This window comes from Bos indicus x Bos taurus, chromosome 24 (genome assembly GCF_003369695.1).
Source record: "Bos indicus x Bos taurus breed Angus x Brahman F1 hybrid chromosome 24, Bos_hybrid_MaternalHap_v2.0, whole genome shotgun sequence".
NCBI classification, from domain to species: Eukaryota; Metazoa; Chordata; class Mammalia; order Artiodactyla; family Bovidae; genus Bos; species Bos indicus x Bos taurus.
This window is the reverse complement of record NC_040099.1, coordinates 35,322,343-35,341,442: the sequence shown is the minus strand read 5'-3', so window position 1 is coordinate 35,341,442 and position 19,100 is coordinate 35,322,343. Positions and strand designations below refer to the sequence as shown.

Genomic DNA, 19,100 nt, shown 5'->3' with positions numbered 1-19,100 from the left:
ATGCCCTTGAGTATACATTTATAGGAAGTATCAATACATAAATTGATGAAGTAACTTCACATGCTGTATAAAGTTGTTATACTTTGGTTATTCTTCCTGTTTACCAATGTATTCTATTTTATCACAGGCAGGGCCCATGGGGTAGGGGTGGGCAACTTGGTCTGTCTTCCTACTCTGTTCTCTTTTTAATACAATATGGTAATAACTATACTGTATGCAAACAACCAAACAGTTACTCGAAGCATGTTGTTAAGCACATGGCTGGTCCCTGATCTGCCCTAGATTGTCGTTACCATGTATGTGCTGGGCACGTGCAAGTCATCGCAGCAGGCTTCCTAGTGGCTCCCTGCGTCCCAGGCTGGGGTGAAGGGGGTCCTTCCAACCTCTGGTTGTCCCCGTCCTTCCTTCTCCAGGTTAACACTGTCCCACTGTGATCCTTACCTGACGTTCATGTTTAACATTCTTGGGGGGAAGTTCTGGGCCCCATAACTAGAATCTCTTATTTAAGATCAAAACTACCCGTACTTCTCTGATTTTAGAAGTTGGCACCCTAAGACATTCCTTTTACTCATTGTAGCCTCCTTCTGAAGAAATAAAAACAGGTGAGGATGAAGATGAGGAAGATAATGATGCTTTACTGAAGGAAAATGAAAGTAAGAATTGAATTTTCTTGGCTATTTTACAAAATTGGAAAAGATTGGGGTTCTTTGTTGAGAGGTACGTTATTTGATCTACTTCTCAACTTCTACTGTTTATCTCAGCTCTGTTTCTTATAGTGAGGAATCTAAAGCACTGCTTGACAACTTTTCCAATAGTGCATTTTATACAGTAATATAAAGTGTTGGGAAGGGGAGCACTTACATTTGAATGCACCTCATACCTCTTAATTTTTGGGGTTCAGATTGGGGGCCGCTGGTTTCAGGCAAAGCCTTCATGATTATAACACAGGGAACAGCTTTAGTTTTACATCCCTAATGATCATAAGAATTGAACCAGGGGAAATACAAAAAGGAACTGTTTTACTTTTAAAATAAAGCTTCCTGAAGTCCCAGTGGCCCCGTGTCCCATTACGGGCTTTGACTCGTACGTGTCCTCGCACTCGGTTCGTAATTACCTTCCCTGTGTTTTCTAGGTCCTGATGTTCGGCGAGACAAACCTGTAACAGGGGACCAAATAGAGGTATTTGCCAACAAACTGGGTGAACAGTGGAAGGTCCTGGCTCCTTACTTGGAAATGAAAGACTCAGAAATTAGACAGATCGAGTGCGACAGCGAAGACATGAAGATGAGAGCCAAACAGCTGCTTGTGGCCTGGCAGGACCAGGAGGGAGTGCACGCAACGCCCGAGAACCTGATCAACGCGCTCAACAAGTCTGGGCTAAGTGACCTTGCAGAAAGTCTAACTAATGACAATGAGACAAACAGTTAGCTTTGTTCTTTTATTATTATTATTAAAACTGTGATAAGGTTTTGTTACCAAGCAGCATTTGATAAGAGGTCCACTGGTTTTGGTAAACAATAAACATTTTTATAACAGTTGTACAGTTGGCTGGTGCTCCACGAACAACAGAATGCATATTGGCTCTTGATGACTGACCTCAGGGTTTAGGGGGAGAAGTTGGGGAAATGGCCAGAATATTTTTGTTAATTATATATGTGTAAGTCAGTTAGCAATGTTTAGGGGCATGGTGTTTCTTGCATGCCATGAAGTTACAGAATTTAACTCACTGAGAATCCCACAATAATACTTTCTGAATCTGCATGACTGCTCTAGTCTCAGATATGCTTTAAAGCAGAGGATCAGCAAACAGTGGTCCATCTGCCACCTCTTTCTATAAGTAAAGTGTTTATGGCACAGCCACACTGATCCTTAAGTCCTCCCTACCTATGGGCTCCTTTCATGCTACAAAGGTACATGGTTGCAACAAAGACTTATGGTCTACAAAGCTTAAAACATATCAAAATATCTGGCCCACTACAGAAAAATGTGCCAACCCCCAACCTTAAAAGAAAAGGGGTGAAGTATAAAACCTAATTCTCTTAGCCTTACAGAACTTACGTCTCAAGTCACTTAAAACAGGGCTACGTACCTCAGGGATTGCTGTGAAGTTCCAGTGAGATGTGTGTGAAAGCACCCTACGCACAGCACAGCACTGGGGAGCGACGGCTGGACCGGATCGCACTTCTCCCCTTCCCACATAAGCTTACCCTTCAGGCCCTGTGATTGGGTCGTCGCTGTTTTAAATGCTGAGGGCGGTCTGGGCGCCTGTCACGCTGTAAGTGTTCCTGCTGGGCCTTCCCTTGCTGGCCAGTCCAGCAGTGCTCCAGCACAGCTCTGGTATCAAAAGGGCCTCAGGGCGGGGCAGGGCACAGCCCGTAAGGCACGCTCAGGAATCACAACAATCATAAGGTTTTTTTCCTTATTCTCCTTTTCAAAGATCTTATACGTGAGGCAAAATAGTCTTTAACAGTTTAAAAGACACTAATAAAAGTCCAATTTCTTACATTTCAAGAAATCTTTGGAATAATGCTTTTTTGGATCAAATAAAATGAAGTCAAGTTTTTCATAATGACAGTTAAGAGATTACAATTTAAAATGCTAATCCCACAAAGGCTCCTATAACTTTGTTCTAATCCAACCTGACCTAGTAGCTACAGCATCCTCCAAATCATAAAATCTGGATCCTAATTGCTAAATTTTTGTCCTCAGAATTGTTCAGAACAAAATAAGACAGTGAATAAAAAAGTTCACACTTCACAAGCATCATACCAATAGATAAAAGAACCACTACAGTTCGCACGATCTCGTCCTCCCTTTCCTGTTCTGCACTCTCTCCAAGGCAAAAGGAGGACTGACTGCCAGTATTAAAGCTTAGCTGAAGAAGCTATTTACAGGTAAGTTTCCCTGAAATGCTTATTCTTAGATTATATTACATTGTTCAAACTTGAAAGGAAAATGGCCATTTTTTTGTCACTGCTGTGCTCTGTAGAGCCTTTTAAAACAGCATAAGCAAAGATAGAGATTTCATGATAATCCCTACAACTTTATTATAAATATCTAACTCAGAAAATAAGACAGTTAGCTGATATCCTATTCTTTCACTCACAATAAAACAAAAATGATTTTGAGGGTATTAAAATCTACCATATACTGCAGTATCTCATACTCTTGATATTTCTCCTAAAAATCACTGGTATTAAATTTTGAGATAGACATGAAGTTGGGAGTTGACAGAGTAGAACCAAACACCCAACTGAGCCAAAGAACAGATCTGATAAACATGGTTGCATTCATTATCCAATCACAACTTTGTGTTTCTTTTTAAACAGTATTAGGCTAGCAGGTGAAGAAGATACTATTTTCAGATAGATGCTTGAGAGCATAATTAACCATCTGCAGAAACTATAATAGTATTAAACATATCTGAACTTCAGCCAAGCTCCAACAGACAAAAGACTTGAGGTCAAAAGCTGTTAGTCCCTCTTTTTTCTTTTTTTATTAAATATCCTCATTTTCTAAAAATAAGCAACTGGAGCTTGTCAACATTTTAAGGTTCATTACTACAAAACCATAGCAAAGTTCAATGTACAAACCATAGTACATCAGACACAGTAACAAATGTATAATCAAATGTACTATTATTTGATCACAATTTATTTTAAAGTCATGAAAAGCCAGCAACAGTCAGGCTGGACAAATACTTGATTGTACCCATGTTTGCATGGGGGTGGGGACGCAGCACTGAGTTACACAATGAGATCAAACTTACTTCCTTCCACCTTCCTGGCAACATTTGTGTTAGATAAGGCAAAGGATGGGCAGCTATTGGATCACTGGTGGTTTGAACCATGCAAGAACAACAAATAATAGAGTAATAGGTGTGCAATAAACATCTGATTGCTGAATCTTGGGCTGAAAAAGACAGAAAAATTATCACAGAAGGTAATAATGGTTGAAAGGCATTTCAACTCATAATTTTTAAAAATTAATCCAAGCAATAAGCTTTTTAAAAAGTTCTTCCTGCCACCTTTACACAGGGCAGCACAGTCCAAAGGCAATTTTCTCTTTTCTGTAATTTCTTAGGTTGATAACACAGAGTGGTCTGCTTCTGCCCTCTCTTGTTCCACATGAGGGGAAACACATAAAACCACCTAAACTAATCTTCCTCCAAAGCTCTGGGTTATAGAAATGATCAACAAATAACATTTATTTCACACCTAAGCATAAATAGCTAAAATGAAGATTACTGTTCACTTTCCTCTTCCATTATTTCCACTCTGCGAGGCCCGTAGAGTAGAACATAAGCTATGTGCCAGTCTCCACCACCGGAAAGTCGTAAGATATCCTCTGGTGTTACAATGCTGACCTTATCATCATCAAACTTGATCCATTCATCTAAAGTGTGAGACAGAAACACAAAATTTATCTCATAGACGATTTTTTCAGAGTTCCGTTGCAAAAAAGGTACTGAGGAGTTTTAGGCACAGTAGTATTCCATCTGCCATACCAACAGTTCTCAAAGTGCGGTCCAGGGACTACACACATTCAAGATCTTTTCAGGGTTTCCATGAAGATTACAATTATTTTCATAACATTTCTAAAGCATCTGCCTCCCCACCCCCACCATTCTCTGAAGAGTGCTTTGGAACTCTCCAGAGGTTACACAGTGCGTGATAAAGCTGCAGCAGACAGAATGCAGAAGCAGGAGAATCCAGCTGCCTCCTGTTCAACCTAACAAACTCACAAAAATGTAAATCAACGCCATTAAATATTTTTGTTTTGGAAAAGATTGTTATTTTTAAAATGTTACTTGGACTTCCCTGGTGGTCCAGTGGTTACGAATCTGCCTGCCAATGCAGGGAGCATGGGTTTGATCCCTAGTTAGGGGAGATTCCACGTGCTGTGGGGCAACTATGCCCATGTGCTCTACAGCCTGTCTGAAGCCACCAAACAAGAAGCCTGCCTGAACAGCAACAAAGACCCAGCGGGGTGAAACATAATATATTTTTTAAACAACTAATCTGTAAAAAAATTATGTTAATATGTAATGATTTCATTAATGTCAGTCTAAAATGAATTTCTTGGTTTTCTATTTTAGTAAATATATTAAAGATACAATTCTCATAAAGAAAAGTTCTTTGGAATCCTCAATAATTAAAGAATGTAAAAGAGGTTCTGAGATCAAAAAGTTTTCAGAATAAATGTGCTAAAAAATTTAAACTTGTCAAAACAGTATGCAACAATTTGGGGGAAAAAAAAAACAAACCAGAATCTTTACCTTGTTTCCTTTTCACCCATGATACATAATGGCCTGAAGAGCTAGACCTTCCCTGATGCGTTAGCACTGCTTGTAAATCATAGTATCCGCAATTATTGGAGCCAATGTCTAAAGAAAGACATAAATCCACTAATATTAGATATGAACAGATATGTGCTTTCTCAAGTTACGTGACAAGGAAGAACAACTTAAGTTTAGCCTACAGAATACTACCTTATTATTAAAATCCAGTTAAGAGACTATGGTGCACTTAAAGCTTCACGAAAGATAAGTATGCTATCATTTACAGAACATATATTCACTGAAAAGTGATTTTTTTACTATCTCATATTAAGGTAAATTATACTTTAAGAAACACAACTATTTTTAAGCTTGGTATTGGAAACAGAGATTATGTGGCAAGACAGTAAATTTTTTTTTAAAAGCCTACACACAGTAAAACTCAGTTGAAATGAAGATTTCACTCACCATCAGCAAAAGAAAAGGGCTCATACTTAACTTCTTTTTGGGGACTACTGTCTTTGTCACCCTGAGGGAAAAAAATTTTTTTTAATTTGCATGGTACTGGAATTAAAATTTATATTCTCTTAAAGTATATATCTCCACAAACATTTATTATCTATAATACAAATCACCAAGGCAAAACAAAGGAAAAATATGATCTCCCTTACACAGTGCTAAAATGATGTAACTATAATTAACAATATTTTGGCCACCTGATCTGAAGAGCTGACCCATTAGAAAAGACACTGATGCTGGGAAAGATTGAAGGCAGAAGGAGAAGGGGATGACAGAGGGCGAGACAGCTGGAGAGCCTCACGAACTCAATGGATGGGTTTGAGCAAGCTCTGGGAGATGGTGCAGGACAGGGAAGCCTGGCACACTGCGGTCCACGGGGTCACAAAGAGTCGGACACGACAGCAACAACAGTTAACATAAAACTGTAAATCCCAAAGTCCTACTTTTGAACATTATACAATCTCATAGGTATAGCAGCAGATCCTGATTACAGGACCAACTACAAACCACTAAACCAAGGGCACATCAGTGAAGAGAGTCCAGACAAACACCGTCCAGGGTAGAAAGAAAGAAAGTCAATTCTGCCGCTTTGCCCACACTATCAAACCATGTAGGTGAGGAGAAAGAGCTGCCTCACAAAAACAGAAGTAGAATTACAGCAACTTATATTAAATCTACTAAGCCATGGCCACCTGCCACTTCAGTCCAAATGAACTATTTAATTCAGCAATTAAAAAGATTCACAACTTTAGACAAGAATCTTTGGTGGGAACTCCCTTGCCTCAACCCATTCCAGCATGTAATACAAACTTACTTAGGCATACGGACACAAAGTTCTTTAAAATCTATGATAATGCAGACAGTGCCAGCTAAAGTGACAAGAAGCCAAAGAATCTTACAACAAAAAGGCAGTTAGGTCAACCACGCCTTTATATAGTTATTAAACTCCTAGAGCAACTACAAAAAAAGCTACACAAGGAAATACATTAGAAAAACATGATATGTAAACCAAATTAGAATTCTAAAAAATGTTCACGTAACTGACAGTACGGAAAAAAGAGAAAGAACAGAAGGCAAAATATAGGAAACCACCTTCAAATATAATAAGGGCAAATTTAAAGTAAAAGAATGGAAAAAGATGTATCATGCAAATACTAAAAGAAATGGAAAAATTAACGTCAAACAAAGTAGACTTGAAAACAAAGAGAATTACCAAGAACAGAGAGGGACACACTACATAATAAAAGAACCATTCCACCAAGACAGCCACCCTAAGCGTGTACACACCAAATAACAGTTAGAAAACTGTGAAAAGCCAAAGAAAAAAAGCCAAAAGAAAAAAAGTGAAAAGCCAAAGCTAACAGAACCGAACGGTGACACATACAAACCCACAACTTTCCTTGAAGACTTCACCGCTCCTCAACTGACGAACAACTAGACAGAAGACAGCGAGGGTACAGGAAATCCAGCACCACCATCAACCAACTGGACCTAATCAACACCACAAAATAACTTCCCTCAACAACAGTAAAGTATATGTTCTTTTCAAGTGCCCAGGGAATAGATACGAAGACAGATCACATCCTGAGCCACAAAGCAAACCCCAACAACTTAAAGGAATTTAAATCACCCACATGTGTTTTCTCACAATGGACTCAAACCAGAATCGGTAAAAAGTAACAGGAAATTTTCCAAACACATGTAAACTGAACAAGACACTTCTGAATGACCCAAGGTCAAAGGGAAGTCTCAAGGGAAATTTATTAAAAATACAAGGAACATAATGAAAATAGAAATGCAGTACAACAATTTGTAGGACACAATCTGAAAGCACTGCCAGGAGGGAAATTTACACCACTAATATTTGAAAACAGGAAGTCTGAAATAAAAATCCAAGTTCCCACAACTTAAGGACCTAGAAAAGAGAAGGAAAATAAACCCAAAGCAAGAAGAAGAAAGGAAATAATAAAAGTGGAAATCAATCAAATTAGATGCAGAAAAACAGGAAAAAAAAAAACCAACATGCTAATTCTTTGAAAAGAACAAAAAACACAATCCTCTAGGAAGACTGACAAAAGGAAAAAAAGACACAAATTACCAATAGCAGGAATGTAACAGGGTACCACTTACACCCTGCAAACACCTGAATAACAGGAACAGCTCTACACATGTAAAACTGACTAGATGAAATGGACAATTCCACAAACCAAATATGATATAAATTATTTGTATAGCCCATAACTAAAGTTGAATTTTTAATTTAAAAACTCCTGAAAAAGAACTCTCCAGGCTAAGATTATCAGTCCAAGACAATTCTACCAAACGTTTAAGAGACAACATCAATTCTATACAATCTCTCAAAAAAATAAGAGGAAAAAAAAATGAATAAACTGTTTCAACAAAGTAGATAAAGACCAATATACAAAAATCAATTATAATGAATGCAAAAATGAAATTAGAAAAAGTATGTCATTTACAAAGACATCAAAAATAACAAAATAGCTACAAATAAATTTAAAGTACAAGAAATGTACACTGAAAATTATTAAACTGTTGAAAAACTTAATGACTTACATAAATCAAAAGACATAGTAAATTCATGGATTTTAAAGCTTAATACTATTAAAATGGAAATACTCCCCAAATCGATCTACAGATTCAATGCAATCTCTATCAAAATTCCAGCTGTTTTTGAAGAAATGGACAAGCTCATCCTAAAATAGGTATGGAAATAAAAGGGACTCAAAAATGTCAAAACAATGTTGAAGAACAAAGTTGGAAGTTTCGTACTTTGCTATAATCCTTACTACAAAACCACAGTAATCAAGACTGTAGTACTGGGCTTCCCTGGTGGCTCAGTGGTAAAGAATTCGCCTGGCAGCACAGGGCACATGGGTTCAATCTCTGATCTGGGAAGATCCCACATGACGCTAAGCAACTAAGTCCATTCAATGTAACTACGGAGCCCTTGAGCTGCAACTCTGAGCCCACGTGCTCTGCAACGAAAGAAGCCACTGCAATGAGAAGCCTGGACACCACAACGGGAGAGCAGCTCCCACTCGCCACAACTAAAGAAAAGTCCAGGGAGCAACAAAGAGCACAGTCAAAGCTAAATAAAATCATTAAAAAAAAAAAAAGACTGCAGTATCAGCCTAAGGACAGACATACCAACAGAAAAAAACTGAGGGTCCAGAAATACACTCACATCTATAGTCAACTGGTTCACTACAAGGGTGCAAAGACCTTTCAATGGGAAGAGAATAGTCTTTTCAACAAGTAGTGCTGGGACAACTGAATGTTCACATGCAATAGGATCTGGACCTGTACCTCATCTCACATACAAAAATTAACCCAGAATGAATCAAAAAGCCTAAATGGAGGAACTATGAAAACCTTAGAAGAAAACATAACCTTCCATGGCCTGTGACTAGGTAATGGTTTCTTAGATATAACACTAAAAGCAAGAGTAACTGAAGAAAAAAACAGGTTGAATTATAACAAAATTTTTTAAATTTTCCTCTTCAAAAGACCCTGTTAATAGGATGAAAAGACGAAGCTACAGGCTGGGAGAAAATATTCAGAAACCATGTATCTGACATAGGATTAGTATTAGAATATAAAGAACTCCCAAAATTCAAGAGTAAAAGACCGAATGGCAAGTGGGTAGAAAAACAAGGGGTTTTCCTGGTGGCTCAGATTATAAAGAATCTGCCTGCAATTCAGGAGACCTGGGTTCAACCCCTGGGTCAAGAAGATTCCCCTAGAGAAGGGACTGGCAACCCATTCCAGTGTTCTTGCCTGGAGAATTCCATGGACAGAGGAGCCTGGTGGGCTACAGTTCATAGGGTCACAAAGAGTTGGACACAACTGAGCAACTAACACATACACACACAGAAAATATGAAGAGACATCAAAGAGGGCACATAGATGCCAAAGAAACACATGAAGACGTGCTCAACATCATTAGCCTTCAGGCCACATCAAGCAAACCTACACAAACGGCTAAAATAATAGTGACACTACCAGATTCTGGCAAGAATTCAAAGAAAACAGATTGGCAGACATTGCTGATAAGAATGAAGGGGGTAGCGGAAAGTGGACTTGGCTACAAAGGGGCAGCGAGAGAGATCTTTGTGATGAGAAAAACGTACTGCACCTAGACCGTATCAATGTCAATATTCCAGCTACGACATTATATTACAGTTTTGCAAGCTGTTACCACTAGGAGAAACGAGGAACTCTATTATTTCTTACAACTGCATGTGATTCTACAATTATCTCGAAGTTTAATTTTAAAAATTCCTTTTAACAGACACACAAAACCTGCAGAAGAATTTAATTTTAAAATTTGGTATATAATATCACACTGGAAATATTCCTAGTTACCAGGAAATATCTTTTTCCTTTTCAAGAAAACATGTAATTCAGCTGTGCCTTCTCTGAATTTAAAATATACAATTTATTAAATATAAAGTTGCCAAGGTTATAATTTTAACAGTTACAGGCATACCATTAGCACTTATTAAAAGATACAACTTTAGTTGTCACAGTGGGCATAAAGGAAGCAATATTCTGTGACACCAATCCATTTTAAGAAATGAAGATAACGTTATGTCTTACAAGGAAAATAATAAAATACACTAAATTTTACAAGGCAAGATGTTATGTGAAATGCTTTGAGGAAATAAACTTTAAAAGAATATAAGCTGCAAATTTTAGGGGAAAAGGAAATATTATGTTCATTCTATCATAAAGGACCCATTCAGCATAGCTAGAGTCCTTTTCCTTATGCTAAAATATATCTAAAACTTTAAGGGCTTCACCAATACATGTAGGATTTGTATATATGCCAAATACAGATTCACCCATTAGTACTAACAGATTAACAATATAAAGTGAATACTGAACACAGAGTAAAGATAAACATGTTAAGGTCAGAAAATGAACAATAAGAACTTACTGTCTTTGGCTGCTGATTTACTTTTTTATCCTCTAGATCCTTGAATTTTGATCGAAAAGAAACCATTTTCTCTTGAAGTTCTGGTGTACATAGTTCATACACATCCAACATAAGAGGAAATTTCACATCCTATATACAAACCAAAAATAAAAAGTGCAAACAGAATTAAAAAGGTAGTTACTCAAAATATTTACCACACTTTTACATTACTGCTTTCATAGTCAAATAAAGCTGAAAATAAGACCTATAAAAATCATGTGGAGACCCATGCAGTTGAAACTATAGTGCTTATTTTCAATCTGGCCCTAATTTTAAGACAAAAATTCTTTTCAACTTTTCTGTCAACATTTTAACCCTTATCAAACTAACTACAGAGGAGCTACCAAAATTTTAAACAACAAATGAAGCATTTCAGAAAAACTAAACTAGCAGATTACTTCAACTACATTTAACCTGCTTGTACAAACCTAAGTATATCTGAAAATGTATTAATGAAATTCAGCTCAAGAGGTTAGAATTATATACCCCTTCCCAAAGGATCAGAGACTCTATGGATACACTGCAGAGCTACAGTTCAATGAAACGGACAAATCCTAAGGCTGGCTCTGACATCAAATGATTATTCTTTGGGCACCAGTAATTTAACACTTTCCCTTCACCTGGAAGAAAGGAATCACACAGATGACAGTGTGTTACACTACCGCTTAGCCCACTCCTGTCCCCAAACCTACCGGTATCTCTGCAACTGAGGATCTGGTTTAGTGGTACTACTGGGGACAGGAGGGCATCCATCAGAATTACCTGGGACTCTTGAAAAATCTAAGACCCGAGGCCCCCCTTAATCAGATGCTTGGACAGGGCTGAAGGGGAGGCATGCGTACGTTAAAAGAAAAGGGAAAACAGACAATTCCAATATATATTCCTGATTAATAACCACTTATCTAATGTTAGTAACTTCTGTATAGTATTTTGAAGTGAGTTCTAAAAGAATAAAGAAATCTACTGTAAATAAGGAATTACCTTCAAAAAATTATAATTATTACAGTAAATTTATTACTAACCTTAAGAACTTTAGCATTCACAGATTCCTTCTCTTTGTAAAAAAATCGAACCATCTGAATAGTTAAGTAAGCAGGTAACCGGCTGATCTTTGACTGAGGAGAGAAAATGTAAAGAAATTCTATAACAGGCAAACGCCACACAAGTTTCTAATTCCTCAGTTTGGTAAAAACAAAGTCTGGGTAACATTAATTAACCAGCAACCTTTCGATTAAATGGAATTGGATTCCAAAACTTACAGATTTGATGTACAAAGCATTTCTTTGCAATGTTGGAGACTGTTTGGTGATTTCTTCCTGAAGTCGCTAAAAAAGAACAGAAGACCAAACATTAAAAAATGTCTTCTGCAATACAGAATTATATCTTTAACTCTTTGAAAACTTAGGACTATTTAAGAGATAACATATAGTGTATCAACAGATTTATACCCCTGAGAAATACTCTGAATGAAGACAAAGTGAGAAGGCTTTTAGATATGGTTTAGTTCTTAAAAGGCATAAAAATAATTTGTCTTTACTTGCATGAACTCTTCAGAATGTAAATATTTGAGTCTTTTAATTTATGATCCAAATGGTCAGATTCTGAGACTTTATACTGTGTTTTATACAACATAAGGAAACCTTTCATAGTATTCTTCTATTTACAGATCGTCAGAATATTTGTATTAGAGGAAAAGGAAGAGAATGTAAATAACTCTTGTTCTTTATGTTTTATGTAGCTAAGCCTTCCAGAACCAATCAATTATTGTTAAATTTGAGAAAGTCACAACACAGAAAACCTGTTAATCTAATAGATGTGGGAAAGCCTTCAGCCCTTGCATCTTCTAACCAGTGTCCGCCTTTCCATCCTTACAGCCTGGGTGGCACTGAGCAACACAGGTCTCCCTCTGGGCATCATCTGTACTGGTAGTGACAGCACTTCGTCGCAGTGCTGGTGTCAGAACTGCATGAGTTAACACATGAAGAAAACTTGGAGAACTATTTGGTACATAGTCTATGTTCAGTAAGCATGTTGGGGGCTTCCCAGCTGGCGGCAGTGGTAAAGAATCCACCTGCCAATGCAGAGACGCCAGAGACTCACGTTTGATCCCCGGGTCAGGAAGATCCCCTGGAATAGGAACTGGCAACCCGCTGCCATATGCTTGCCTGGAAAATCCCATGGACAGGGAAGCCTCACAGGCTACAGTCCATATGGTTGCAAAGAGTCAGACACAACTGAGTGACTAAGCAGCAACAGCAGCAAAATCGTCTTATACTCGCATAAAAATTGTTCCAGGTTTGATTTTTAAAAATTACTACCCACATTACAAAAGGAATCACTATGGAGTAGGTTTTTAACATTTAACCAAGTTTACTCAACAATGAAGAGGTAAAGAAATGTGGAGCAAAATTACTCAAGGATAAAACCAATGATGACAAAGCATCTAAAAATACCAAGACAATTAATGTTAACATCTCATGAAAATGTGAAAGCGTATCTGGTACTTTGTAAAATTTTTAAAGTGCTCAGTTATGTCCAACTCTTTGCATCCCCATGTACTAGAGCTTACTGATCAGGTTAACTATGTATTACTATCATCAATCCACCATCATCAAGATATTCCAGGTATACTTAGCTTTCATTGAATTTTATAAAATTATTAAGAAAATAACCTGGAAAGTCCTTGTCAAAATATTCTATCCCATACTCTCTAATTAACATTTTGATGCCATGAAACTTGCCCCAATTCACTGACTATCCTTCAATAGATGTACATACTTAGGAATACTGAGGAATTCCCTGGTGGTCCAGTGGTTAGGACTCTGAGCTTTCATTGTCGAGGGGGCATGGGTTCAATTCCTAGTGGGAGAACTAAGATCCCATAAGCTGCACGGTGCAGCCAAAGTTTAAAAAAAAAAATTGAGAGATGTACATATTCCCCCAAACTATCAAATAAATGACAGGCAAGCAAAATTGTTCTATTTTATCAATGTGCCCACTAGGGTGGGTTTTTCGGCATGGCAGTGGGAAGACAGAACTAACTGAATAGTGAGAAAATCAAGTTTTAGATCTGGCTTTGCCACCAACCAATAAAGTCACTTAAATTCTAGGGCCTCGACTGCAATCCTACTGCAATGGCAGAATGTCTACAGGCCCTCATCTGCACGGGCCAATCCCAGTGTCTATCTCGCCAGTATTAATATATCCTCATTACAATGCCCCCTGAGGCCTCCTTCGAGCCTCTGGTCATAACATTTTTGTCAACCCATCAATATACAGCCTTGTTTTATGAGTCTTTCTGCTGTGTAATGACACCTTAACACACACTGCTGACGCAGTAACACTGAACTCACAGCCAAGTACACTGTAACTCAACCCTGAATGAAGCTGATCTAACCAACTTTTTCTCTCCTTAAGGCCATCGCCACCTTCCTGCGCTTAGAACACCAGACGGCACTTTAGCAGCATGCCAGAAGGCCACTATCCACAGCAAGATCACCTACAAGAAGCACAAAAATTCAAGAAACGTGGCACTGAAATTACTGCAAGGAGCACACTAGTTTCCACTGAAACAAGAAGGCAGAGGGCCTCAGGTGAGACAGTGTGACTCACACATCTCAGAATTCTTGCCACCTTGCACATGTCTACAGGTGACCATGAAAGAACCATGAGTATTGATGTTGGGGTTATAAATAAAAGTTAGCAAGTAGGTATATTTGCAAGTAAAAGAATCCACAAACCATGTGGATAAACTGTAATTTTCCTTACCAACTTAAGTCCTGTAAAAAGATACTTGACTTCTTGATTGATGAAACAGCTAAGCTGAAGCTGACTTTCCTTTCCTTTAGTGACTTCTTCTTCTTCAGATTCTGTACATTTCATGCTGTGCAAAGTAAGTTAAGGAATACACCAACAGCCGTTCAATTTGCTATATAATCTCTAACAAAATAAGTTATCCCAATGCTTTTAAAATTAATAACATCATTCACTGGTATTTAAAACGTTTTAGTCTCCCAGCAGAGATGCATTTTCAATACTTAAAAATGCTCATTCACTTACCAACAATATGGAGTAATGAATGTGTGAAAAAGGATAAACTCTCAGCAAATAACTTGGTATTTATATAGTCTTAAAATGGTCTTAATAACTCAAAGATAAATCTACCCATGATCTAGAAAATGCTGCTCTCCTAAATTCATGTTTTATTAATTGCTTCCATTTCATGTATGTAATTTTGCTGATATATCCCATTTCATACAATTAAAAATTAACTCTCTATGAGGTGAATTAATGAAGCATTCTGTTGAAGATATTCTTAGGAAAAAATAATGAATGTCCTCCTTAAAGAGTCCATTTATCTAAACTTCAAGATCACTCCAATGGGTATTTTTTCAAATTCCTAATTTCCATATTTTTTTTTTATCCATCTGCAATTTATATCATTCAATAGATACAGTTATATAATTTCCATATTTTTAAACCATAAAAACCTCTAAAGAATTTTCCTTCATATCCCACCCACCATCCAGTCAACAATACTATTTATACCAATTCATACTCAATAAGTTATGATTACAGTCCATATGAATCTTGGCTCATAAGGATACGTCGTCTCAAATTCAACTCCAAAGAACTGATCAATTAAACTTTTCTTTTTAGAAGGTGTCACTGCTGATGCAGATGAAGAATCTGTCTGCAAAAATTCAGATGAAATAAAAATTCCAATTTTACTTCACACGGATATTAATGTACATCACCTCCCACACAATCCAGTTTAGTAACACATATTTAAGTTTTTTTTAAATGTAATCCCTGTCTGCAAAACCTTTCTAATGATCAAAAAATATTACCAAAAAACTACAGATGCTCAGTAAGCGCAAGGATTAAATTTAGTAAATAGTTCACTGAAGTCAAGCGTCAAATGCAAGCTGTCAAATTCCAACTACAGATTCATTTATCTCAAGTATTCAAGGACATGTCTATCTATTAAGATGAACTTATTTCAAGACTTTTAGGGTGGGATGGAATGAAACTCAAAGCCTACACAAATATATTTCAATTACCTCTTTAACAGTATCATCCTCTATAGCTTCCAATTTCTGCTGTAATACTCGCATCATTTGTACCCAACACTCATTAGCATCCTGTAATTTAAAAAGTGACATAGTAAGTAATCCTGGCAGATACAGTGTTTGATTTACAAAGTACTTCCAAAATAATTACTGTTTCCTTAGGGAAGGGGAAGAAAGTTGTTTTGTTTTAAATATTAAGCCAAATTAAATATTTTATGACCTTCAAAACAGTGAAGCATTCCAGAATAGTTTGTTTATTCATTCAAGAGATGTTTAGTGAACTCATTATGCTAAACACCATTCTAGATACAAGGACTACATAGCAGTCAACAGAGTAGAAAAAAGTCCTAGTGGGGAACATAAATAAACAAAATAGAACAAATTCAAGTAAAGAGGGCTATGAAGAAAAAAAAAGCAATATGGGAGTAGGAAGTGATTAGGGAAAGAGGAGTGTGCTATTTCAGTAGGACTGTCAAGGAAAGCCTCTCTGATGCCTTGACATTTGACCCATGAGACCTGAATGAGGTGAGGAGGCAAGGCATATCCCTATCTGACGGCCAAAGGAAAAACAGCAAAGGCCCTACAGAAAGAGGATATGTGGAGAGTTCTTTTTTTAAATAGCAAGGAAGCCGGTTTATGTGGAGAGAACTGCAAGGGGAACAGTGGTACATGACAAGCTCAGAAAGGCAGGCAGGCAGGCAGTAGACTGTTTAGGACCAAGACAGAAAACAAGGGAACCAACATAATCTTACATTCTTTAAAGGACTCGGGGGGCTATGTAGAGAAGCACCACAGAGGGCAGAAGCAAGACAGTCAGATACCAGACTACTGCACCTCTCCAGGCAAGAGATAATGGTGGTGTGAACTAGAGGGGACTGGCATTGTATTTCCAAATAGAGCTTAGTCAGTCAGTGTAGGACACCTAAGTTTTACACGTACAAAATGAAAACCACAGAACCTTGCCCTGATTACCTGCTGAAGATACTGTCCTTGTTCACCCTTCTCTGCAAACTGTGGAAAAGCCATGTGCAAAAATTGCAGTAGAATAATTGGTGGAATACTAGAAGAAGTTTTATCCATGGAGTCAAACAAATCTCTAAGGGCTTAAAACAAAGCAAATACCTGCTTAGTAAAATAGTGACATAGTTAATATAAATACAAGCTACTGTAAACTAATTCTCAATTAATAAAGAACTGCGTATTAATTATTTTTAAGTATATCTACTCCTTTTGCAATTGCTGGATCCCTAATAAGAAAAAAAATTGTTTTTAAATCTTAAAGAATTCATCAGAAGACTTCATAATGCAATAACTAGCTATAAAAAACAACTTCTGGCTGGTGCTCTAAGTCTCTCTATCCTTGACAGCCTTTGCCTTCCTAACAAAGCAGTGTATATTCATTCAGTACAGAGAACACACAACTTCTGCCCAGAAATCAAACAGGCAGGCTTAACTGCTACAAATGAGCCATTATCAGGACATCAGGTAACCACTCCCAATGCTCCTCCCTTTAAGCCTATACTTGGTTGCCTTGTACTGAACTCCTGAATACTGCAATCTGAAATATGTTTAAATCCTTAAACATACTTCCTGAACACTTTTAAAACTAACTTGCCTTCTTTGATTTTAAAGGCAAGTATTCAGTAAACGCTTTTGGTAGAATATATAGATACTGACCTGCAGTAATGTACTGTGCGGACGCCATCTCTCCTGAAGCTCTCAAGGCGCCTGCATACCTATGAACAGCAGGACAGAGTTAGAGAGATTCTGAAACTCAGACAGGAGGAAACAAGTTCAAAGGACTCATTATGACACTGACACCCTCAACTATAAGTTTCCCTGAGCTGTCCCCACCATTTTTACTTCTCTTCCAGTCTTGGTTCCTTTAAGAATTATATGGGCAAAAAGGACTGCTAAGAAAAAGCAGAATTTAGGTAAATAAAGCCTACTTTACATTCTTTCCCGTCTTAACTTATCTATAATATTTTCTACAAACTGTGCATAACAAGAAAGTACATATTTAATGTCCATTATTACAAAGAAAACAAAATATAATTTTGTTATATTTGTTATATAAATGAAGAAAAACGCTTTGGATCAAAAACATTAAATGGAAATCAATAAGCCTACATTCAGCACTAATTTCTTACACACGCAAAATAAATTTCTAGTCATTTCCCTCACCTATAAAATGAGCTGTGTGTGTGTGTGCACACGCATGCGCTAACTCTGTGACCCTATGGACGGTAGCCTATCAGGCTCCTCTATTCGAGGAGTTTCTGATTTCTAAATTCATTTTTATGAATCTCAGTTAATTTACAGCAGTACAAAGGACTGGTCACCCACGGAAATATTCAAATCACCATATCTACTTAAACAAATATTTTATGACAAAGGATCAGAAAGTATCATTCAGATAATATTAAACACCGGGCAACGGGAAAGAGCTGAGCAGCTGACCAGGAAAAGTACACCACCACACCAACCTGAGATGATAACAATGTTCCATTAACTTGACTGTAAAATGAGTCATAGAGAATTTATCAAAATTGCTCACATCCAACACTTAAGATGCATACCTTTCACTAGATATAAATTATATTTCAATTAAAACAAAACTCTGTGCTTATATAAGTGAATGAAAGAGGTCACAGAAAATGTTAAATTATATTCAATTGAAGAGTCTTGTTTTTTTTCACTTGTTTGTTTAGATCTTTTGGAAACTCCTACAACTAAAATATTCTTAATTTTTTTAATATACAATAATCCATGAGAGTGAAAGTGTTAGTTACTCAGTTGTGTCCAACTCTTTGCAACCCCATGGACTATAAGCCCACCAGGCTCCTCTTTCCATGGGATTCAATTCTCCAGGCAAGAATACTGGAGCAGGTTGCCATTTCTTTCTCCAAGGGATCTTCCTGACCCAGGAATCAAACCCATGTCTCCTGCATTAGCAGGCAGATTCTTTTACTGCTAGATTCTTTTAGCCACCAGGGAAGGCCCCTAAATTATATACGTTCATTAAAAAATTAAAAATCGTAACAGTTTCCCTGGCAGACACTTTAGGACTTTTAAAAGGTACTTCTGAAGTGAAAATCAAGTACTCATAAAGCAAGTGCACCCCATGACATCACTGAACCATGCCATTACATAATGGGCTGCTGTTATGAATTTACATCTCGCTACAGGGTAACAAGAAGATTAGAGACACCAAGGGGACATTTCATGCAAA

General features: G+C 37.3%; 2 protein-coding genes and 1 long non-coding RNA gene across 3 annotated transcripts in view; 2 read left to right on the top strand and 1 right to left on the bottom strand.

Annotated features, from left to right (window-relative positions):
• The window catches only part of THOC1 (THO complex 1), a 37,245-nt gene extending 35,522 nt beyond the window's left edge, over positions 1 to 1,723 (top strand). The window contains exons 20-21 of the mRNA XM_027525786.1: positions 578 to 653; positions 1,133 to 1,723. Coding sequence (XP_027381587.1) covers positions 578 to 653; positions 1,133 to 1,428 — 372 coding nt within the window. The 3' untranslated portion in view covers positions 1,429 to 1,723. The remainder of the gene's footprint in view (positions 1 to 577; positions 654 to 1,132) is intronic.
• The window catches only part of USP14 (ubiquitin specific peptidase 14), a 37,468-nt gene continuing 19,792 nt past the window's right edge, over positions 1,425 to 19,100 (bottom strand). Inside the window, exons 6-16 of the mRNA XM_027525787.1 lie at positions 17,546 to 17,604; positions 16,841 to 16,971; positions 15,860 to 15,940; positions 15,404 to 15,489; positions 14,565 to 14,679; positions 12,056 to 12,121; positions 11,819 to 11,911; positions 10,758 to 10,886; positions 5,747 to 5,807; positions 5,279 to 5,386; positions 1,425 to 4,395 (exon numbers count right to left, since the gene is read on the bottom strand). Of these exons, the coding sequence (XP_027381588.1) occupies positions 4,244 to 4,395; positions 5,279 to 5,386; positions 5,747 to 5,807; positions 10,758 to 10,886; positions 11,819 to 11,911; positions 12,056 to 12,121; positions 14,565 to 14,679; positions 15,404 to 15,489; positions 15,860 to 15,940; positions 16,841 to 16,971; positions 17,546 to 17,604 (1,081 nt within the window). The 3' untranslated portion in view covers positions 1,425 to 4,243. The remainder of the gene's footprint in view (positions 4,396 to 5,278; positions 5,387 to 5,746; positions 5,808 to 10,757; positions 10,887 to 11,818; positions 11,912 to 12,055; positions 12,122 to 14,564; positions 14,680 to 15,403; positions 15,490 to 15,859; positions 15,941 to 16,840; positions 16,972 to 17,545; positions 17,605 to 19,100) is intronic.
• Positions 12,537 to 14,514, top strand: LOC113882711. Its single transcript, XR_003508427.1, has 2 exons — positions 12,537 to 12,800; positions 14,214 to 14,514. It is a non-coding gene; the product is annotated as an uncharacterized LOC113882711 (long non-coding RNA).